At 45.8% G+C, this 23,415-nt stretch overlaps 1 protein-coding gene and 1 non-coding gene across 4 annotated transcripts in view; both read right to left on the minus strand.

Moving 5' to 3' along the window:
- The window catches only part of Pecam1 (platelet and endothelial cell adhesion molecule 1), a 46,605-nt gene extending 29,150 nt beyond the window's left edge, over nucleotides 1–17,455 (minus strand). For 2 of the 3 annotated variants that reach the window (XM_015504822.2, XM_015504821.2), the window contains exons 1-6: nucleotides 17,156–17,454; nucleotides 17,040–17,066; nucleotides 6,729–7,022; nucleotides 4,797–5,102; nucleotides 2,687–2,968; nucleotides 256–504 (exon numbers count right to left, since the gene is read on the minus strand). In XM_015504822.2, the coding sequence (XP_015360308.1) occupies nucleotides 256–504; nucleotides 2,687–2,968; nucleotides 4,797–5,102; nucleotides 6,729–7,022; nucleotides 17,040–17,066; nucleotides 17,156–17,219 (1,222 nt within the window). In that variant the 5' untranslated portion in view covers nucleotides 17,220–17,454. Of the gene's footprint in view, nucleotides 1–255; nucleotides 505–2,686; nucleotides 2,969–4,796; nucleotides 5,103–6,728; nucleotides 7,023–17,039; nucleotides 17,067–17,155 lie in introns of all 3 variants that reach the window. The other variant, XM_048798163.1, reaches the window with a different exon arrangement.
- Nucleotides 6,246–6,319, minus strand: Trnag-ccc. Its single transcript has one exon. It is a non-coding gene; the product is annotated as a tRNA-Gly (tRNA).
- Nucleotides 17,456–23,415: the final 5,960 nt, after the last annotated feature.

Below are 23,415 nucleotides of genomic sequence, written 5' to 3' on the forward strand. Positions count from 1 at the left end.
GCCACACCATCAGCGTGAAGGCGCAATAAAGTCTTGAACTTGATCCTGGCGGACAAACGACGATTTCCTTATATTGCCTCTCACATGGACTCTGGGCAGGAACACCCTCCTGCTCTGTGTGGACTCTCGATTTCCCGCCTCTTTTCCTCCAATTCTTGCCCTCCCTAAGCCTGATCTGCCTTCAGACCCGAGAGCCCTGCAGCGGGAGATCCGCTCCCTTCCTCCCACTCTCGGGGCTGGCGAGGACCCACTCACCACACACGGTGATCTGGACTGTGTTGCTTTTCTTGACCACTTTGCCGATGCCTGCAGTGCAGGTGTACCTGCCACTGTCCCACTCAAAGGCGATCTTGGTGAAGTTCTGGTCCTGCGACACAATCACGCCTTCCCTCTGGATGGTGAAGTTGGCTAGAGGTGCTCCTGGGATGGAGCATGACAAGCTCAACATCTCACCTTGGTCTAGACGGATGGAGGAAGATTCCAGCTTCGGCTTGGAAAACAGTTCTGAAAAACAGCCAGGAGGAAGGAGACGGTGTGTCTGGGTTCCTGCCTGGAAGGGGCAGTGTGGCCCTGGCAGAACCAACTCCATCTTCCTGCAGAAGGTCTTTGCTTCTCATTTACCTGATGAGCACACCTTTAAAGGATTAGACTTATTCTGGGCCTGGGTCTCCAGGACAGGCTCTCCTCACCTGCTGATCCACTGATTTCACAGACATAGATAAGAGAAGGGTTGCAATTTGTAATGTGGCAATTATTGATGCATGGATTTACCGAATTCTTTGTTTATTCACACAGTTCACTCCACAAGAACTTATTGCAGGCAATCTCTGGGACAGGCACCTTGCTAGGCACTGGGGAGACAGCAGTGCACAAAGAACAATTATTGACTTGAAAGCATTTACATCTAGTGGGTAGTTCTGACAAGGTGTTGACAGCAGAGCCTGTAGAAGGGACACTGAACTTCACCTTGGGAAATCAGGGAATGGTCTCTGGGAGAAAGTTATCCAGGGAAAGTGTCCTAGGCAGCATGTGTGAGTCCATTAAGACTATAACAAACTGTCACAGACTGGTCTGTCTGTGTCCATGTGGTCCTCAAAGGCACAACCTGGTCTCGGGCAGCTTCTATTCCCAAAAACTTGCCCAGAATACAGAAGGCGCTTGATAAATGTTGACTCAATACTTTTCTCGAATGAGATAATATAAATCCCATCAGTGAAAAAATGTCATGAGCCATCAAATTATCTGTCATTCTCAATAATTCACTAAATTTCCAGCATACTCTAGAATTCCAGACTGCTGCTGTAACCTATATGCCACTCACCCAGATGAGTAGCTGGTGGCCTCCGACTTATGACACTGGGGACTGTGGCTGTGCCTGGATACTCAGTGGAGGGCTTAATGAAAGACTGAAGGAACAGACACAAGCATGAATGGACACTTCTGCTGAGGGACCAAGAAGAGCCTATCCTCTCTGTTTCTGGAAACACTGTTAAATAACAATTGTATCGAATTCCTACTATGGCCAGGTGCTGTTCCAGGTGTTAAGGAGATAGCATTGGCTAGGGATGTAGCTCAGTGGAAGGATGCTTGACTAGTATGCATGAGGCCTTGGCTTCAATCCCCAGCACCACCAAAAAAAAAAAAATTAAAGATAAAAATATTAAATAAAATGGATAATTGGTTCTGCTTTCAGCAGCTTACATTCTAATGGCTGAATAAATCCAATAAACAAGAGAAACAGAGTATATATGTCTATATTTTTAGTAATAAGTATTTTAGAGAAAAATGAAGCCAGGTGAGGGGGTAGGAATCAGAGGGAACTTTCAAGCACACAGGTTTGGAAATCAAACAGTCTGGGGGTGACTCTTATTCTGCCACCTGGTGACCCTTCTAATCCTTAGGTGAGTTACTAATCTCCCAGTCTCGGTTTTCATATCCATAAAGTGGTATCAAAATAACTATCATGTAGAATTGTTTCAAGCACTAAATAAAAACATGTATAAACCTATCACAGTGTTCCACAATGGGAAATTATTACTATTATTTTTTTCCTGACCTATTGTAGGAACTACTGGGGATGTAACATAGTGCTTGGCACAGAAGAAAGATAAATGCAGTATGATCATAGATACATAGTAAATATTCTTTGAGTGCTTATTCTGTACAATGCATTGTGCTAACACTTAAGAGCATAGTTGGGCTGGGGATGTGGCTCAAGCGATAGTATTGGCATGCACAGGGCGCTGGGTTCGATCCTCGGCACCACATAAAAATAAAAAAGATGTTGTGTCCACCGAAAACTAAAAAATAAATATTAAAAAATTCTCTCTCTCTCTCTCTCTCTCTCTCAAAAAAAGAGCATACTTATTTAATCACTATAATAGTCCTATAAGGTGAGCGCTATCATCTCCATCTCTCAGAGTGAGGTAAAGTCAATAACTCACCCAAAGTCACAGAAGTAGTGAGTGGCAGGGTTGGGGTCTGTCGTGAGAACCTGAGTACTCAACCAACACAGCAGACTGCCGACTCTCTGTGTGTTGGCGTTTCCCCACCAGCACCAAAGGCCAGTTGAGCACATTCATTCAGAGGAGAAGGGGCAGGAAGAGTCTCCATTCTTACTGGCCATACTGACACTTGCTTCCTGAGCCCGCCATTTGCAAACACTCTCCTGCAGCAGCAGCCCTACCTGTTATGTTGACCACGATGCTGCTGACCTTGGAAATGCGGCTGGACTCCACTTTGCAGGTGTAGTTGCCATTGTGCTCCACCATGGCCATTTCTGAGTAGACCGCCTCGGGGTTCTTTCTGTTGGTGTTGGTGGCCACGATCACCTTGTCCTTCTGGATGATGATTTCCGGCATTTCATGGGCCAGGTGTGTCACTTGAATCGTGCACTTAATGTAGAGCTGTTCTCCTTCTGTGATCATTCCAGGGGGGCTGATGTGGAATTTGGGGATAGAGAAGGACTCTACAAGAATAGTGGACAAGCCGGTCAGACTGGGGTTCAATCCAGCACTTTCTACTCCTCTGCTTTCTGCTGCTCCTGTTTTTCCCACTGCTTCTCAACTGATTTTTTAAATTATACATGAACACAATATCTTAATTTTGTTTATTTATTTATTTTATGTAGTGCTGAGGATCGAACCCAGGGTCTCACAGGGTGCAAAGGCAAGTGCTCTACTGCTGAGCCACAATCCCAGCCCCCTCAACTGATTTTAAAAACTCAACCTTGGGGCTGGGGCTGGGGCTCAGCTGTAGAGCGCTCGCCTAGCACGTGCAAGGCCCAGGTTCGATTCTCAGTACCACATAAAAACAAGTAAATAAAATAAAGTTATTGTCCAACTACAACTTAAAAAACAAACAAACAAACAAAAAAATCAACCTTTCCTCTCAATTCCTTCGTCTGGGTTGCTGATGCCCCTTTCCCTCTCACTTGGGTGCACCGTTAGCTATGATGCTCTGACTTTCTTTTTTGTGGGGGGGCTATTGAGGATTGAACTCAGGGGCACTCAACCACTGAGCCACCTCCTCAGCCCTATTTTTGTATTTTATTCAGAGACAGGGTCTCACTGAGTTGCTTAGCACCTTGCTTTTGCTGAGGCTGGCTATTCTATTTGATTTGTTAAAACACTGGCTATGGTTTACCAAATTGACTTCATAACTCACACAGTGAAAAACACTGTATTAATAAAATCTCAGATACCAGGATGTGGTATCTTCAAGGAAGTAGGGCTGTCCTCAGCACTGGTTCCCAGGCGTACCCCAAAAACAAACTCACAGCATATACTACATTATATATTTCATTTATCTAACTCTGTAAGATAAAATGCTAACAGCAAATTTGGAGTGATATAACATTCATCAGTTTTTTTTTCACTATGGCCACTTAAATTTGTAATAAAACCATGATAAAAAAAAAAATAGCCTCCTTTTCCAAGCAAAAACTTAAAAAGGGTAGGCGTCTTGTAGAACATTCAGCTTCATGGCTCTCTGGGGGAGGTTATTTGCAGAGTTTCTCTGACACACAGCTAATTTTTTTTTCATTTATGATTTATTTATTTTGTGGTACTGGGCATTGAGCTATATCCCCAGTCTTTTCTGTTTTTTATTTAGACACAGGATCTCACTAAGTTGTCCAAGCTGGCCTTGGACTTGTGATCCTCCTGGCTCAGCCTCCTAAGGTGCTGGTATCATAGGTATGTGCCATCACACTTGGCCTAATTCCTTTAATTTATAAAGGGCTAAAATAAATCATTAATAAACAATAAAATGGGCAAAGTGTATGGAGAAGCCGTTTATGGGGGAAATATGCTAGACTCATGAACATAAAGAACATAACTCAACCTCACTAAAAAATACATATTGGCTGGAGATGTAGCCCAGTGGTAGAGGACATGTCTAGCATGCATAAGGTGCCAGCTTCTTCCCAATGCCCTTCCTGCTGTCTGACTCTCAAAGGCTCAAAGCAGTGGCAGGTACACATTGCATCAGTGTAGGGAGACATGGCCAGTATTTTAAAAAATGGAAATAGAATAGAAAACATCAAAGTTCATCATATATCTTAAAGATAAATATTATCTATGAAACTTTTGTTTAGGAAATAGACACATATAATTTCATACATATGAACTGTGTCACGGTCAAAAAGCTTGAAAAATACTAAGTGATTGAGATCAGGTTCATTCCTGAGAACAGCAGCCCAGACAGAAGGACCAGCCCCTTCCCAGTTCTGGGCTCTCTCTCTCTCTCTACACCCAACCACAAACTGCAAAGAATAAGGAGAGCAGGACTCTGACCCCTCACGGTGACCAGTTCACTCCTGATAGACTGTGAGACCTCAAAGTCCATCCCAGATAAGATCTTAGCTTGACAGCGGAATACTAAAATCAGGTCCTGCTCCTCAACCGGGAATTCCAATGTCACAAAATTCTGATTCTGAGAATTCTTCTCTTTTTTTTGCTTGACAATTGTTGTATGTAGATCCAGTTTTTCAATGATGAAACGTATTGGGGCCTTTTCTTCTGGGACAGAACAATTGACTGTCACAAGCCCACCTTCTATGGCCTCCTTCTTATCCAGTGTCACTCTGGGATCGGGCACTCCTTTAGAGAAAGAGAAAGTCCAGTTAGCGCCAGTTTAACCTCATGTCACAAGCCTCCCTCAGGAGATCATAAGAGATATCAGGACTGGGACCCTGGGTCGAGGGTGGTCAATTTTGTATGTCACAGTGGCCAACCCATCTGAGGGTTCTCCCCCTGCCCCAGATACCCAGTGCTACCTCCCAGGTAGTTAGCATGTATATATCTGGCACAGTGCCAGGTACCTTGAAAAACAAACATGCCCTGGATGTGGTTGCTGTTTTCAATGGCTCATAGTCCCCTTGGGAAGGTGGTACAATCCAATTCCCAACTGATACAGTATAAAGAGAAAAAAAGACAGCCAGTGTATATTAGTATTACTCTGGTTGTTGTTATAATTTATTGAACACCAACCACAGGTGAGAGTTGCCTTGAATTTACTTGATAAATATTTACTGAGTACATACAATGAGCCGGATTCTTTGGGATATAAAAATTGGCCAAATACTCTCACAATTTCACAGTGAAGCAGAGATATGTTTGAGAAAGTCACGTGTTGCTCAGCCCAGGGCTGTATTCCGATAAATGCACTGTTAAGTGATTTCGTCACATAGATGCAGCGTATATCTACCCAAACTCAGATGGCTGTGGCAAAACTAGGTGGCATTACCTCTGGGACCACCGTCACCTGTGCAGTCCATCATTGACGGAAACATTTATACAAGACGTGACTGTGTTGCAATAGAACATGGGCTGGAAATCATGTTCAGCACTCCACCTCTGTCAGACTTTATTTTTCCACAGTACCAGGGTGGAACCCGGCAAGCACTCTACTCCTGAGCTATGTCCCCAGGCCTTAATATTTTATTTTGAGACAGGGTCTTTCTAAATAGCTCAGTCTGGCCTTTACTTGTGATCCTCCTGCCTCAGTCTCCCGAGTACTTAGGATCACAGGTGTGCACCACTGTGCCCAGGTACATGATCCTTCTAATGTTCTCAGTAACTCCGTGAGCTGGGCATCATCTTCATTTTAATAATGAGGACTTTGACCTTTAGAGTGGTTAAAGGACCTGCCCAGACGGAAACCCAGGCAGAAAGACTGTAGAATCCAGTGTCTTAACACAAACCTGTGGCCTTTTTATGTGTGTGTGTGTGTGTGTGTGTGTGTGTGTGGTGCTGGGGATTGAACCCAGGGCCTTGTGCATGGGAGGCAAGCACTCTACCAACTGAGCTATACCCCCAGCCCAAACCTATGGTCTTTCTATCAACAAATCCCCTTAACTATGGAGAGATCATAAGAGATATCAGGACTGGGCCCCTGGGAGGGGGATGGTCAATTTTGTATGGAAAAGTCATGTTTTTTGAGACGAGATGAAGGAAAGGAATTTCTGGGAGAGGGATTCTCAAAATAAGAAAATAAATAAGGATGGGGGGTGCGACTCAATGTTAGAATGGTCGCAAAAAAAGAAAATAAAAGAAAGCAGAGCCAGGCCTCATGCCTACATTTTCAGGTTAAGAAAATGCCGGCAGATGAGAGAAAAGGTGGCGGACGGACAGGTCAGCCAGTGGTACTATCCATTCACAATTGCTCTTCAGGCCGCTGCGTGGGTGACACTCATTTACTGCCTACCTTCAAACTCTCGGACTCACCTTTCACGGAGACCTGGTACTCCTGCGTGGTTTTCTCCTTTTTGTTCAGGACCACAGTGCATTTGTACGTCCCCGAGTCGTAGACCCGGGCTGTGGGGATGAAGAAGCTCTCCGTGTTCTCCACAGAGGAGACGTTATGAAGCAACACGTCGTCCTTGTAGAACAGCATCAGGTGCTGGGGCTTGACCTTCAAGGTGCTGCTGATGTCCACAACGCACTTCAGGGTCAGATTCTGCCCGTTTTTCACGGTCCAGTCAGGCAGGCTCTCCATTTGGATGGTGTTGATGGTGAAAGCTAAATGCAAATACAGGCGGGGTGTGGGGGGCAGAGAAGCCTGTTAGCTCAGAACCACCATGTCCTGGGGACTTTCACCCCGTCAGATGTGGCATCATTACATCCCATGCGGTATAGTGTCCTGGGATCCCAAATGCCTATGGGACCAAGCAATAATGACTTTGGGTAGTGGGCCAAATAGGATGCTGTTGATACTAAGTTGCTCCTATTCCTACCAAGAGAAGGTGGCAGAGAGTGACAGAGAGCAAAGATGCATGCAGCTTGTAAACTGCCACTTGGTGGTCCCAGGAGGAACAGATGTCCAAGCCCTGGCTCGACATTTACTGTGTGACCTTGGGCAGCTAACCTCTCTGAGCTCAGTTCCTTATCTCTAAAATAATAATACCCCATGAGGTTGTTATAACAGATTTACCGGAGAGCACCCAGCTCAGTGCCTGGCACATACATGTGCTTAATAAATGGCAGCTGCCGGGCATTATGGCGCACACCCATAATCCAGTGTCTTAGGAGGCTGAGGCAGGAGGATTCCAAGTTCAAAGCCAGCCTTAGCAAAAGTGAGGTGCTAGGCAACTCAGTGAGACCCTGTCTCTAAATAAAATACAAAATAGAGCTGGGGATGTGGCTCAGTGGCCGAGAGCTCCCGAGTTCATTCCCCTGTACCCAAAATAATAAAATTAAATAAATAAATAATTGGCTGCTACCTCTAATCTGAAGCCACAATCACACTCAGGAACTCTCCTCCCCCACCCAGGCCTAATCCAATTAATGCAGTCCCAGGCGTCATTTCTTATTTATTTATTTGTTTGCTTTTTTTGGGGGGGGCAGGTACTAGGGATTGAATCTAGGAAAACTTAACCACTAAACTACATACATCCCAAGCACTTTTTATTATTATTATTTTTTTTTATCTTGAGAGGGGACTTTGTTAAATTTCCAGGCTGGCCTTGAACTTGCAATCCTTCTGCTTCAGTCTCCTGAGTCTATTCCTGGGATGACAGGGATATACCACTAGAAAATGCCTGGCCATTTTCTTTCTTTTTAAAACATTTTAAAATTTAAGAACTTCATGAACAAGTGCTTGCAATTTGTTGACTCTGGAAAGAGTCAAGTGGTGAACTTTTATTACAAGTTAAAAATGAAGTTCTTAACAATTTAGAAACATTTAAAGTGTATTGAAGCTGGGGGTACAGTTCATATGTGTTTAGCATCTGCAAAAACCAGCACCAACAAACAAAAAAGAAAAAAAAAAGTATATGGAGAAAAACCAGGTGTTTTAAAAAAAAAAAGTTTGTTATTTCCCCAAACAGATATCTTTAGGTTAAAGTAATAAGACCCCCATGCCTCAGCCAGCTGGTGTTTCCTATGCAGTGGCTTAAAGGTGTCACCAGATCTTGAAGATTGAAAACCACTTGTGAAGCAACCACTTTTACCCCCATGTCAGCCACTCAGAAGCAAAGAGCACAGTGGTCAGGCACCCAGAGCACAAGCTGCACTCAACCATCTAACCACTACCTGCCAGAAACCAGGCTCTGCAGATCCACTTGCCAAACGTGTCATTTCTGGCTGAGGTTCTCCGGTGCTGAATTGCTCTCTATCCAGCCACCAGAGACTATCGATAGAATTCAGCTAACCAGAGGTCACATCAGAAGACTAATTTACAGTGAGGGGCTGATGGGAAGATGGATTGCTTAAAAACCACATACTCTGGTTATGGTTCATAATAAGCCTCTGGTCTGCTCATTTTCCAGGCTAGAAGGTTCTGGTCTATGCTCATTGGTCAGGATGTTTGTCCACGCTTCAGAGCAGACGAGGGCAGGTCTGTTTTTTGAGGATCCTCTTGGTCCTTCTGCAACCCATCTGGGGTTCTGGATAGATTCCTCTCTATATCTCAAAGTACCTCGCTCAGCTATCTCTTCCCTGTGGTTTTCTGTTCCAAAAACACGGATCTGGGTTTAATGAGGACTGTAAAATATTGACTCTTCAAATTCATATGTTGAAGCCCTAATTACCATTAGTACAGAATGTGACCATATGGATATCAGACCTATAAAGAAAAGATTATATTAAAATGAGAGTGCTGAGGTGGGGCCCTAATACAATCAAATCTATGTCCTTGTAGGAGGATATCTGGACACAGAGAGATCTGAGGCATATGCACATGCATTACACACACACACACACACACACACACACACACACACGACCATGTGAAGACAGAGGGAGAAGGTGGCCATCTCCAGGTCAAGGAGAGGCCTCAGAAGACCAAACCTGTCAATATGTTGATCTTGGACTTCTAGCCTCCAGAACTGAGAGAAAATAAATTTCAATTGTTTAAGCCACCTAGTCTTTAATTTTTTTTTTTTTTTTTAAGATAGACTCTTGCTGTTTGCCTAATCTGATCTCAAACTCCTGGGCACAAGTGAGCCTCCCATGTCAGCCTCCCAAAAGCTGGGACTACAGGTGCACATAGCACCCAGCTGACTGTGATGTTTTTTATGGCAGCCTGAGCAGACTAATACAGATGCTGTTAAGAAATTGCCTTAGGGAGCTGGGTGCAGTGTCTGCCATCCCAGCAACTCAGGGGGCTGACGCAGAAGGATGGCTGAGGCCAGACTCAGCAAATTAGATCCTGTCTCAAAATAAAAAATAAAAAGGTCTGGGGTCATAGCTCAGTGGTAAAGCACCTCTGATCCCTAGTACTAAAATAATAATGATGATGATGATGATAATAATAATAATAATAATAATAATAATAATAATAATAGCAAGAGAAGAAGAGATTGCATTATGGAGGCCTGGGGCATGGCTCAGGCGTAGAGCACTTGCCTAGCATATTTGAGGACCTGGGTTCAATTTCCAGCATTACATACACGCAAAAGTTTAATGGAACCTGAGAGTCTGGAATGTCCCCGGAATGTCACCTGCACTACCGCAGGGGTTCTATCAACTCCAGGCAAAGCTGTGCTGCTGCTGAGCAAGGGGCTCCTTTCCAGCTTGTGGATTCTGGGAATTCCCTAATGGATCGTGTTCTCCTTTTTTGCTTTGGCTGCTAAAAGGTTCAAAGGCAAAATTACCTCTGCTTCTGGCAATCTTTGTGATGCATTTTGGTGTGGCCACCTGTACTTTCCTCTCATTCTGATTTCCCCCTCGATCCCATCTTGCTGAACCTAAGTTACATGGTGGTTCCAAATCACTTTTGGCTAAGCTGGCCAGAAATACCACCAAACCCCGCTTTCCCTCTCTTTTAACAAAGTAAAGTCTTCTTTAAGCAATTTGAAATTTAATTTGTCTATAACATGTTTCAGATTTTTCAATGAGTACAAGAGTCTATAACTAACCCTTTTTTTCCCCTGAAAATAGATTTAACCAAAAACGGCATTAGAGTGGTCCATGAGATGAAATGAGGTAAACATTTAAATTCAAGTTATTTCCTACAGCAAATCTTCAGAAATCCCTTTCTCTGCAACTTCTTTGCTGGGCAAGCTCTCAACACTGAAGTTTTCTTTAGAGCATATTTATTTTCCCCCAACTAATACAGTCCCCACCCAAGTAGATCTCCTTCCCTTACCTCTCAGCACCTCCTCCTTCATTTTAAGCCAAGTTGTTTAATTTAGTGATTTTCCCGGGGGGAAAAATAGCAGAAGTCAAGTGCATCAAGCCAGACTACCTGGACCAAATCCTCCTTCTGCTATTAACAAGTTGTTTGACCTTTGGCAAGTTACTAAACTTCTCTGAGCCTCAGTTTGCTTATTCACACAATGGGTGTAAGAAAAGTGTTAAGTAAGAATCTGAGTTTAAGTACTAGAAGCACATTTCCTGGCACTTGTGAAGTGTTTGAGAAATGTTAGCTGGGTTCTATCAGTCACAGAAATAAAAACTGCCAGGGATGGTGGTACATGCCTGAAATCCCAGAGACCTGGGAGGCTGAGGCAAGAGGATCACAAGTTCAAAGCCAGCCTCAGCAATTTAGCAAGCCCCTAAGCAACTTAGTGGGGCCTTATCTCAAAATTAAAAATACAAAGGGCTGGGGATGTGGCTTGGTGGTTAAGCACCTCTGGGTTCAATCCCTGGTACCAAAAAAATAAAAAATAAAAACCATCTTAGGAGCTTTACAGCTATCTCTCCTGTCCAAGTTTCTAGAGAATCGTTCCACATAAAAACCACTTTTATGTTTTTAATTTGGGGGATAACTGATAGTGGCTCTCCATACTCCCAGCTTTGCTCAGCCCACTGTGGGGTGACTTCACCTGGGTCATGGCTACTTAACTGTTCCTGTTCTGAATGAGCTGCTCACCCCCGGCTGGTCAGGCCCCAGGCTAGGATACGGCACTGGGCATGCCTGAGTTCTGGCCCCGAGCCCACAGCCCTTTGCTGGGTGGTCTTTGGAGTTATTTGACCTCTCTGGGCCACTGCTTGTCCTGTAAAAATGAGAATGTGATGCCTGCCTTCCCAGCTACTTTCTTCTCTGTCTTTGTGGTGCTGGGGATGGAACCCAGGGCCTCACCTGTGCTAGGCAAGTGCTTTTCCATGAGCTGCCTCCTGGCCCTCTGGTGTTTTTCATCTTGACCATCTGAGCCAAGATGGCTGAGGGCACTGGAGGGGCTGTGCTTTCAATTCCTGGCCCTGGTTGATATTCCCTTCCTTCCTTCTGAGCATCATTCATAGCAAATATTTCAGCACTGTCCCCTACCAGGAGGAGGGTGGCAACTCTTCTGCTCCGGACCCTCCAGGCTCAGCACACCCCACCCCCACCCCCACCCCCACCCCCACCCCCACCCCACCCCGTCTTCCTGCTGGCCAGACCTAATTCATTTCCTCTGAACACAAACCCTACCACTTAACAGGCAGAAGCTCAGAGCAGCGGCTTTCTTAGTGGGGTCAGTATCCACAAGCACTGGATACTCTCGCCAGCTTGCTTTTCTAAGTAACTCTCTGAAGCCTGTCTGTTTAAATAACTGAACTCCACGTTCATTCTCCTGGTGGGAGAACCAGAGTGCTGTGGCCAGTCAGAACAGACAAGGGAGACGGGGCAGGGGGTGGGCAGCGTGGAAAAGAAAAAGCTCTTTTTCTTTTTTTTTTTTGGTACCAGACATTGAACCCAGAGATGCTTAACCACTGAGCCTCATTCCCAGCCCTTTTTTATATTTTATTTAGAGACAGGGTCTCGCTGAGTTGCTTAGGGACTCACTAAGTTGCTGAGGCTGGCTTTGAACTCACGATCCTCCTGCCTCAGCCTCCTGAGCCACTGGGATTACAGGCATGTACCACCACGCCCAGCAGAAAAAGTATTTTTTAAATTCATCAAGATGAGTCCCGGCTCCACCAGGGAGGCTGAGACAGGAGGATTGTAAGTGGGAGGCCAGGCTGTGCAAATTACTGAGACTCTGTCTCAAAATGAAAAAGCTGGAAATGTAGCTCAGTGGTAGAGCTACAGGGGTTCAACCCCCAGGGATGAAAAAAATAAACATTAAAAATTTTAAATTTAACACAAACATCATTTGCTGATGACCCTCACCTCTGCTTGTGGCCCCTTGGTGGTCACCCATCACATTCTAGGAGAACTGGTCTATGTGAGCAACATAATGCTCCAGATATGCTGGGACGTCACTTCTGAGGTCAGGCTACAAAGACAATGCAGCTTCTGTCACAATTTCTCTCTCCTGGTCCAGCCTCTCTGGGCCAGGCCAGCTGCTGTGCCGCGAGCAGCCCCATGGAGGGCCACAGGGGGAGGGGCCGAGGCCTGTGTCAGGAGCCACACAGCGGAGCGGGGCAGATGTCCTGGCTGGTCTGACCTTCACCTGATAACCACAACCCTGACCTACTGCCATCTCCTGAGAACCCTGGGCCAGAACCGCCCAGCTAGGCTACCCCGGACTGGAGATCCCCTGAGACTGCTGAGGTCACATGTGTGTGTCAACTTCGGTCACTAAGTTTTGGGAGTAATTTGTTTAGCAGCAATAGATAACCAAGAAGCCACCCGGTCAATCTTGAACAATCTCAAATTCTTATTTCAATAATACAGGAAACACTATCTTCTTTGTAAATAAACTCTCCAAGCACAGCCAAACCGACATAGTGTGTGTGTTAGGGGGTCCATGACCCATCCCCAATGGTATGAGAATGAAGAGGGGGTCCTCTTCTCAGTGAACCCCAAAAGGTTCAGAACTGCTGTGGTGCGGGATGGGGTCACAGAGCAGTCTAAAGAGGTCAGATCTTTTCAACCTGGAGAGAGGGAGGTTGATGGAAAAGAATCCAAGTTTGCAGAGTTATCAAAAGCACAGATAAGGCACCCAGGAACCACAGTGCCAAGTCCCCAAACACCAAAACAATGGTGCCTACTTCCCTTGACCTCAAGGCCACCAGTCAGCGGATGCTGATGCTCCCTGGAAAGGTAGAGCAGCATGACTCAGGAGCCACCTGGCCCTCAACCTGGAAATGACTCAGAAAGAAGCGGGGCAGGAGAAAGAGGGGCCACCCCGCTGTTGTCAGGAAAATTACAGAGTGCCACAAAGCCTCGCCTCCCCCACGATCTTCTGGGCTCAGCAGAGAGCAAGCCGGCCCATCTTCCCAACTCAATCTTAAGCATCTCCAAGTGCAGTTCAAGTTCCCATCCATGAGAATGGATCAAGCACCTGTGCCAGGAATTAGGCGTCCAGGGTGAATAAGAAATCAGTTGTGCCACCCAGGGCTGGCAGACGGGTGGACACCCCACTAGCTCAGCACTGTCAGTGACACTGAGAGGCCAAGGACAGTCTAAAGAAGTGCCCCTGGAGTGGGCCTGGCAGGCCATGGGCAGGCCGTGGGAGCTCCAGGAGAACAGTGTGTGTGCACAGGGGCACCGGGGCGTGAGAATCAGTGCATTCTGGGCACTGCAGTTCCAGGAAGCAGCATGTGGGGCTGGAGGGGCCAGGGCAGAGGTGCCAGATTAAAAAGCCTGTTCTTCCACGTGGACAAGCTGGGCTCTGACCTGGGGGTCTTCAGCTGGGGCGTGCCAGCTGAGAGCAGAGCTTTGGAAAGAGCACTGTGAGCCAAGACCAGAGGCTGGCGCAGCGCCCGATGGTTCAGGTGAACGCGGACGAGGCCAGAGCTGGGGCCGACATGGGACTCTCAAGGGGACTCAAAGGATTTGTTTTGCAGGCTGGCTGATGACCGGGTTCTAGAACGAAATAATGCTGACGGTTGCCAACACCGTGAAAGTAATCGATGTTACTAATAATACATTTTATATTATTCCTATTTTACCACAATTTTTAAAAGATTTGATTGGATATGGAAGTTTAAAAAGTAGAAGATAAGGTTCCCAAGAGGATATGGGTGACACCAATTAAAATAGAGAACATCGAAAAATGGTAAGGAAGGAAGACCAAGTCCCCCAGGTACAGCTGGGTCTGAGGGACCTGGAGGAGCGGGAGAGGAGGACGAGACGACAGTTGCTGGCCCCAGGTTAAGTCTGAGGCTCAGGGAACAGGTCAGGGCTAGAAGAAGATCAGGGGGGCTTATGGAAGAAGGGAGGATTGGGCTTCCCAAAAGGACAAGATGTGGAGCCTGCAGAGGCCAGGGGGCGGGCTCAGACTCAGGGAAAGATCAAAATCTCACCTGGGGAGAAGGAGGAGAGTTGGTTAGAGGGAGGAGGAAAACCAGGGCAGAGGATCTAGAAGGTCAGAAAAGGAGGCTTTGGGACATGGTCGACCAGCAGAGAGTCCCAGTTCGGGAAAGGCTGGAGGTGTGCATTGCATTTGGCATCTGGTGGTCCTCGAAGACCCTTAGCAAGGAGATTGCAGGCGGGGAGGAGTGGGCCCCAGGCCACATGGCTGTGCGTGTGGAGGGCCGGGGAGGTGAGGAGGCAGAGACAGTGCTTCCAAACCAGCCTCAAAGTGACACTGAGAGGGCAGGGGGACCCACGATGAATGGAGGGGCAGAGCTGTTTGTGTTTGAGTTTTCTTTTTCCTTAAAACAAGACAAGAGTTCCCAGCTGGGTTTGTAGACTGTGAGAAGAATCAAGGACAAAGACACAAGGACCATGAATCAAGGACAGAGCAGGGGTGGGAGGAGGCCAAGAATGGGTGTAGACGGACCTCCAGGCAGGGAAGAGCCTGGGGCCCAGGTGAATGGCTGGCTCTGGTGACCAGAGGGTTGGATGTGTCCCCTGAAGCCAGGAGGGAAGGTGGAGGATGGGTGGGGAGGCAGATAAGCCTGCAGCCAGGGCCAGGCGGGAAGTCCAGGGAGTTCCCTCCAGACGGTTTTGCTAAGTGAAGACGAGCAGGTCACCTCCTGAGGCAAAGGGAGGTGGGCTGTGGTTGGGGAGGGGCAGGAGGGGCACAGGAGGGCTGAGATGGGGGGAGGGAAGGACCAGGGCTGCAGAGTGGGACCCACAGAACACGCTGGCACATCCTGTGGGTCTCAGGTGGCCCAAGAAGTGGAGGCTGGTCACAGCCACGATGCTCTAACCCACGTGGTGACCTGCCAGGGCTCTGTGGACACCGGGCCTTGTTCCCTCCAGTGCAAAACAAACCAGGCACCCGAGGAAGGGTGGGAGAGCCTCTGCTCCAAAGTCTTCCCTGAAGGCATAAACATCCCCTAGGACCTCAGGGAGGAGGGGGTTGACCTCCATGGAGGTGGGGGAGGTGGGGAAGGGGACCAGAGAGTGGTAGTGCTGGAAACAGGATGTATGGATGGAGAGAGAGGCAGGAGCCCAAGCCCTGGGGCGTCTGCACGCCCTTGGGGTGTGGTCTGGACAAGAGCAGGCCTCTGTGGCTAGAGTGGACAGAAGACAGCAGGTGAGACAGGAGGCCCGGCTACGAGGCAGGCTTGCGCCTCTTGGTCAGCATCATCATGTATCCATCTCTGTGTGCAAAAGGGGTCATCTCTACTGCCCCATCCCAACCTCATGCCACTCAATGTCATAGGCTGTCACCATCCCCATTTCACAGAGTGGGGGGAAAAGCTCCAAGAGGCAAAATAAAACTGATCCTAGAGACATGGGTCAGGCCTGTGGCTCTGGACAGATAGCTGGGTTTAGAGAGTGGGGGGTCCCAGAACTGTCCGTCCACTGGCTCTTGCCTGGACAAGTCGGTCATTTCTGAAGCTCAATGACACCATCACCCAAGGGGGATGATTTGAAGATGAGGGTTATCTTGCCTTCGTGGGCTACCACGGGGGCCGATGCCCAAGGAAGAACATGGACATCGAGTGGCCACACCAGCGCCCTCATCCTGGGACCCCCACCCCTTCTTCATCTCCAAGCAGCTGTGTGACTTGCCAGGCCCCAGCCACCCCTGTTCTTTGCAGCTGAAGTGATTTCTGACTAGTGGATTCTGTTTTGTGGACCGTCTCTCCATTCAGGGTCCCCACACCCAGCTCATCCCCCTCCTTCAAGGCCAAGCAGAACAAAACCCATCCATCCAAGAGGAAAGTTCAAAATCAGCCGTAAAGTGGATAACAAACCAGACAGAGCAAAGACGGGCGGCATACGCTTCCCTGGGTAGAAGCACAAAATGTGGCAGATAAAATCATAGCCTCAGCGGGCGGATGGAAAACAAGACCCGGTGTCTCTTTTTTGAATCACTTAGGAGAAAGAGAATTATAATACCAATCTAAACTATGTTCTGTCTTCATGCGTCTGACAGATCAATTGTATACCATTTGTGAGTGAAAACAATTGAGAAAAAAAAGATTGAAAACTAAAAATTATCAGGGATGGGGGCAGGATAGGGAAATAAGCAATTTATGGTGGAATGACCTCCAGCAAATTATGGATTTGCTCACTACTCAATCACCTCCCAGTCCCGACAAAAAGCAGCCCCCGGCAGAGTCTAGAAACACAGTAAAAGGCTGCTTCTAAACCACCCTGATTAGATCTAGATGTAGAGCAAGTGCTTTGTTCTAAGCACTTCTAAAAAGGACCAAATGGAATCAGCTTTAGTTCCCCAGTGGTGTGTTTGTCTCAACTGTTATCCAAGCCAAGCAAGGGGACGCGAGTGTGAGAGCAAAGCTAAGTCGAATGAATCTGTGACTTACAGTTCTCTGTACCATCAAGACTCCAACCTGGAAGAGACAGAAGAAATCTGTTGGTTTCAGGAGCTTCAATTCTCATGGAGTTTAAGCAAAGTGGGGAGAGAGAGAGAGAAACTCACAGAGCAGGAGCATCAGCAGGACTCCCAGCCACATCTTGCCCCCTCGGGTCCACCCCAGCTGCATCCTGAGAGCCCGGAAGGTGAATGCACAGTTAGTGCTGCCTCTGGGCCATGCCCCTGGGGCAGAAAACACTTCCCCCTTTGCCACCGATGAAAAGCCGGTCCTGTGAAGAGCAGAAACCACTCTGGTAACTTCTCTGGCAGCTGCAGAGACACTGGCTGTTCTCCTGGTCAGGTAATGGCGGCCATTGCTGGAAACCCAGAACAATGAGGCCTGGGCCGGCCTGATATCTCCTCAGGAAATGACTGGCCTTCCTGAGGGACCACAGAGTGCAGCTGCTTTGTTTAGGGGGAGAAAAAAAAGGCACCAGTGATATTTGCCTCCAGGTTCTTGACCCTCCCCGTCTCCCCAGGGTTTGGGGTCCCCCCTTCTGGTGGCAGGGTAAGGGATTCTTCCCTCGATCCAGCTCTACCCTTGTCTCGTTGGACACCCAGCAAGGTCTCTGCTTTTCCTGTGACTCCCCCAAAGCGGCTCTTTTCACACAGCATTAATCAGGTCTCTTGTGTTTCCTGGGCTAACTTTAAAAAAAAAAATGTCAGTGTTTGTCAGAGAGAGCAGGGATCAGGGCAGCTGGGCTTGGAATTTAGGGAACTAGGAAGGTCTCTCCAGCCCTCACAGTGGGCTTTGGTGTGGAGGACATGGGCATCCCATGAGGTGCCCACAACTCCTAGAGGCCCCTCCAGCCGGCATCCCCAAACACACATACTGTACTGGGCCACAGGGAATTTCCCAAGATTTTAACCAGTTTCTTCCATTTCACCTGTTTCTGGCCTCCAGAAAAAAATCAGAATCTTAAAAAAAAAAATTTTTTTTTCACTACTGGGATTAAAGCCAGGGGTCCTCTATCACGGAGTGACACTCCCAGCCCTTTTTATTTTACTTTGAGACAGGGTCTCACTAAGTTGCCTAGGCTGGCTTCAATCTGTGCTCCTCCTGCCTTGGCCTCCCTAGTCACTGGGATTATGCCATGCCCAGACTAAAGGTCAGTGGATGGTCCTTCCTAATCCATCCCTTGCTTACCTCTCTGGCCTGAACTCTCCGTCTCCTTCCTTGCTCTATGTTCTGGTTGATAAAATGCACAATTCCCACAATGCATTGTGGGTCTCTGCTTTTGCCAGTGTCCTCGCCCTGCCTAGGGGCCCTCCCCCTCCCTGGTGGCTAACTGCCACACATCCTCCCTAACTCATTTCGGGCACCAAACCCCTCAGAAATAGCCTGACTGGCCCGGACCATGCTGCCTCTCCGCGGTGCCCTCTCACCTCCCAAGTCTTCCCTGTGTCCAACCCTGTCTGCAGCTGTCGGTGATAGCCCTCCTCCCCAAAATGGACCGCTGGCTCCTCAATGGCAGGGACGATGCCTGGTACCCAGTGGATGATCCAGGAAGTTAGTCAGATGGACGACTGTCTAGGTGAAGTTACTGTGTAGTCAGAACTGGATTCTCCTTGAGGGTGCCATGATCTTTTTGGAACATTGCCCTCTAGGACTTCCACGTGGTCAAGGAAGACATGTCTTAACTGGGGACAACAGGAGCAGGACTTCTCTGCCTCAGAGCAGGAACCAGACAGTGAAGGCTTCCAGCTAGAAAACGATTCCCCTCTCTGATGGTTCAATGACGGTTTTGCTTTTTGTGGTCAGTGTTTTGGTGCTTGGGATTGAACCAGGGCCTCAAACGTGCTAGGCAAGTGGTCTACCACTGAGCTGCATTCCCAGTCTCTCTTTAAATTTTTATTTTGAGATAGGGCCTGAGAAACTAATGTGACTCCATTTTAAAAAATAAATAAATAACAGCAGCTTCTACCTCAAGGCCTGTCCTAAGGAAGGGGCGTGACCCTTGTCCTTGGAAAAACCCACAGAGCGCTCCTAAGCACATTCCCACCCTGCTGAGTTGTTTGTCTGTAAATAACAGGAGAGGTCTGCTGCGCCAGGTGTCCCTGACTCAGTGAGGCTAGGTGAGGACCCATAGCAACCCCCCAGCAACCTCCAATCAGCATGAGACATGGAAAATACCTGGAATGCCAGATGACCCCCAAGTAGTTTATGGTGGTTGATAACATGTTGGGAAACCATGTAGTTTAGCACGTACACCCCTCATGGCCTAAACCAATCATTTCAAAGGAATCCCCCCTCTTGTACTAACCAATCACCCCTACCCAACTTGTTCCCGCCAGTGAATGTGCTAATCAATGTTAAGAGTTGTTTGATTTTCCTGCGGTATGGAATGATTTGCTGTGTGATGCTGTGATGCATAGAGTATCCGCTCAAAACCTATAAAACTTCACTGAACAAAGGACCAGGACTCACTCCCTGGGACCACTGTGTTGGGAACGGTTGTGAGTCCAGGCTCAAGCTTGCAATAAAGACTCATGTGATTGCATCGGATTCGGCTCCTGGAGGTCTACTAGGGTCCCATGAATCTAGTGTAACAGGCCTTGCTAAGTTGCTGGATTGAATTTGTGATCATCTGCCTCAGCCTCCCAAGTAACTGGGATTATAGGTGTGCACCACTGTGCTGTCTTCAATGGAAGTTTTTTTTTTTTTAATTTCTTCTTTTTAGATATACATAGAAGTAGAGTGTATTATTATTATTATTATTATTATTATTATTATTATTATTATTAGGTTCTGGGGATTGAACCCAGGGCCTTGTGCATGCGAGGCAAGCAGCTGAACTATATCCTTAGCCCATTAGAGTGCATTTTGACATATCGTATATACATGGAGTATAACTTCCCATTCTTGTGGTTATACATGATGTGGAATTACACTGGTCGTGTATTCACATACGAACATAAGAAAGTCATGTCCAATTCATTCTACTATCTTTCTTATTCCCACTCCCCTCCCTTCCCTTCATTCCCCTTTGTCTAATCCACTGAACTTCTATTCTTCTCGCCACCCTCCACCCCCATGTGTGTTAACATCCCCATTTCAGAGAGAGCATTCGGCCCTTGGTTTTTTGGGATCAGCTTATTTCACTTAGCATAATAGTCTCCAGATTCCACATTTTCTTAATCTGTTCATCTGTTGAAGGACACTTAAGTTGGTTCCATAGCTTAGCTATTATGAATTGAGCCGCTGTAACATAGATGTGGCTGTAGTATGTGGCTACAGTATCATCACTACAGTATGCTGATTGTAAGTCCTTTGGGTATAAACCAAGGAGTGGGATAACTGGATCAAATGGTGGTTCCATTTCCGGGTTTTTTTTCTTTTTTCTTTTATAAATTAATTTACTCATTTTAAGATTCTTGAGCATGTAGTCTAAGCCAGGCACTCTGGTACATACAAGAATTCAGTGGTTAAATATATTACAAAGTTAGTGCTATCAGGACACATACTTTAATGGTAGAGACTGATAATATGTTAAAAATCAATACAGTCAAATAAAGAAAGAATATTAATTTCAGTCCATTAAAAGATATCCCAAAGAATATATAATGTTAAAAACCGAAGAAAATACTGAAAGGTTTCCTGAGACCGAAATGATTTTCAAAGTAATCTCCATATTGCTTTCCAGAGTGGTTGCACCAATTTGCAGTCCCACCAGCAATGTATGAATGTGCCTTTTTCCTTACACCCTCACCCATTTATCATTACTTGTATTCTTGATAATTGCCATTCTGACTGGAGTGAGATAATATCTCGGTATAGTTTCAATTTGCATTCCTCTAATTGCTAGAGAAGTTGAACATTTTTTCATATATTTGTTGACAATTTGTATTTCTTCTTCTGTGAAGTGCCTGTTCAGTTCCTTTGCCCATTTATTGATTAGGTTGTTTGTAGGGGTGGGGGGGGGCAAGTTTTTTGAGTTCCTTGTGTATCCTGGAGATTAATCCTCTGAGTTGCAAGTGACAAAGATTTTCTCCCATTCTATAGGCTCTCTCTTCACACTCTTGCTTCCTTTGCCATGAAGAAGCTTTTTAGTTTGATACCACCCCATTTACTGATTCTTTTTTTTTTTTTTTAAAGAATTTTTAATATTTATTTTTTAGTTTTCGGTGGACACAACATCTTTGTATGTGGTGCTGAGGATCGAACCTGGGCCGCACGCGTGCCAGGCAAGCACGCTACCGCTTGAGCCACATCCCCAGCCCCCATTTACTGATTCTTGATTTTACTTCTTGAGCTTTAGGAGTTTGGTTGAGGACCTGATGGAAAGGTGGGCCTACATTTTCTTCTAATAGGTGCAGGGTCTCTGGTCTAATGTCTAGGTACTTGGTCCACTTTTAGTATAGTTTTGTGCCAGGTGAGAGATAGGGGTTTAATTTTATTCTGCTACATGTGGACTTCTAGTTTTCCCAGCACCATTTGTGAAGAGGTTATCTTTCCTCCAGTGTATGTTTATGGCGCCTTTTTCTAGGATGGATACCTGTGTTTATGTGGGTTTGTCTCTGTGTCTTCTGTTCTGTTCCATTGGTCTTAATGTCTGTTTTGGCCAAGACCATGCTGTTTGGTTACTATAGCTCTGTAGTATAGTTTAAGTTCTTGTATTGTGATGCCTCTTGCTTTGCTTTTCTTGCTAAGGATTGCTTGGCTATTCTGGGCCTCTTATTGTTCCAAATGAATTTCATGACAGCTTTTTCTATCTATATGAAGAACATCATTGAAATTTAATAGGAATTGCATTAAATCTGAATAGCACTTTTGGTATTATGGCCATTTTGACAATATTAATTCTGCCTATTCAAGAGTATGGGAGATCTTTTCATCTTCTATGGTCTTCTTTAATTTCTTTCTTTAGTGTGCTATAGTTTTCATTGTAGAGGTCTTTCACTTCTTTTGTTAGATTGATTGATTCCCAAGTTGTTGTTGTTGTGGTGGTTGTTGTTTTGAGGCTACTGTGAATGGGATAGTTTTCCTAATTTCTTTTTCAGTGACTCATCACTGTTGTATAGGAATGCAATTGATTTATGGATGTTAATTTTTGGGGGGGGGGGCGGTACCAAGGATTGAACTCAGGGGCACTCAACCACTAAGCCACATCTCAGCCCTTTTTTGTATTTTATTTAGAGAGAGGGTCTCACTGAGTTGCTTAGTGCCTTAGGCTGACTTTAAACTCACAATCCTCCTGCCTCAGGCTCCCAAGCTGCTGGGATCACAAGCTGCACCATCATGCCTGGCTGTATGTTAATTTTATATCCTGCTATTTGCTGAATTCATTTATGAGTTCTAGAAATTTTCTGGTGAAGTTTTCTTTTCTTTTTTTCTTTCTTTTTTTTTTTTGTCTTCTAAATATAGAATCATGTCTTTGGAAAATAGGGATAGTTTGAGCTTTTCTTTTCCTATTCATATCCCTTTCATTTATTTCTTTTGCCTAATTGCTCTGGCTGGAATTTCAAGGACTATGTTGAATAGAAGTAGTAAAAAAGGGCACTTTGTCTTGTTCCAGTTTTTAGAGGAAATGCTTTTAGTTTTTCTCAATTAAGAATGATGTAGGACTCAGGTTTAATGTATATAACTTGTACAATGGTGAATTATGTTCCTACTATCCCTTTTTTTTAGTATTTTGAATATGAATGGATGCTGTATTTTGTCAAATGCTTTTTCTGCATCTATTGAGATAATCATGTAATTCTTATCTTTAAGTCTATTGATGCGGTAGATTATGTTTATTGATTTCCATATGTTGAACCTTGCATCCCTGGGATGAACCCCACTTGGTCATGGTATACTATTTTTTAAATATATTTATGTATGCAATTTGCCATTATCTTATTAAGAATTTTTGCATCTATGTTCATCAGGGATATTGGTCTGAAGTTTTCTTTCCTTGATGTGTCTTTGTCTGGCTTTGATATCAGATTGATACTACCTTCGTAGAATGAGTTTAGAAGGGTTCTCTCCTTTTCTATTTCATGGAGTAATTTGAGGAGGATTGGTGTTAGTTATTCTTTGAAGATATGGTAAAACTCAGCTGAGAATCCATCTGGTCCTGGGTTTTTTTTTGGTTGGCAGGCTTTTGATGGTGTCTTCAATTTTATTGCTTGAAATTGATCTGTTTAAATTTTCTATGTCCTCCTGACTCAATTTGGGTAGGTCATATGTCTCTAGAAATTTGTCAATGTCTTCAATACTTTCTTGCCGCAGTCTGGCTGGGCACAATCAGGAGCCACTTGTCAAAAGAAACTAACTTTATTTTTAGAACCACACAGCCAAACAAAACAGCCTCTCAGGAAAAATCCTCAGAGCCTCAACTGCC

The sequence above is a fragment of the Marmota marmota genome, unplaced genomic scaffold (genome assembly GCF_001458135.2).
Source record: "Marmota marmota marmota unplaced genomic scaffold, marMar, whole genome shotgun sequence".
In the NCBI taxonomy this organism is placed as follows: Eukaryota; Metazoa; Chordata; class Mammalia; order Rodentia; family Sciuridae; genus Marmota; species Marmota marmota.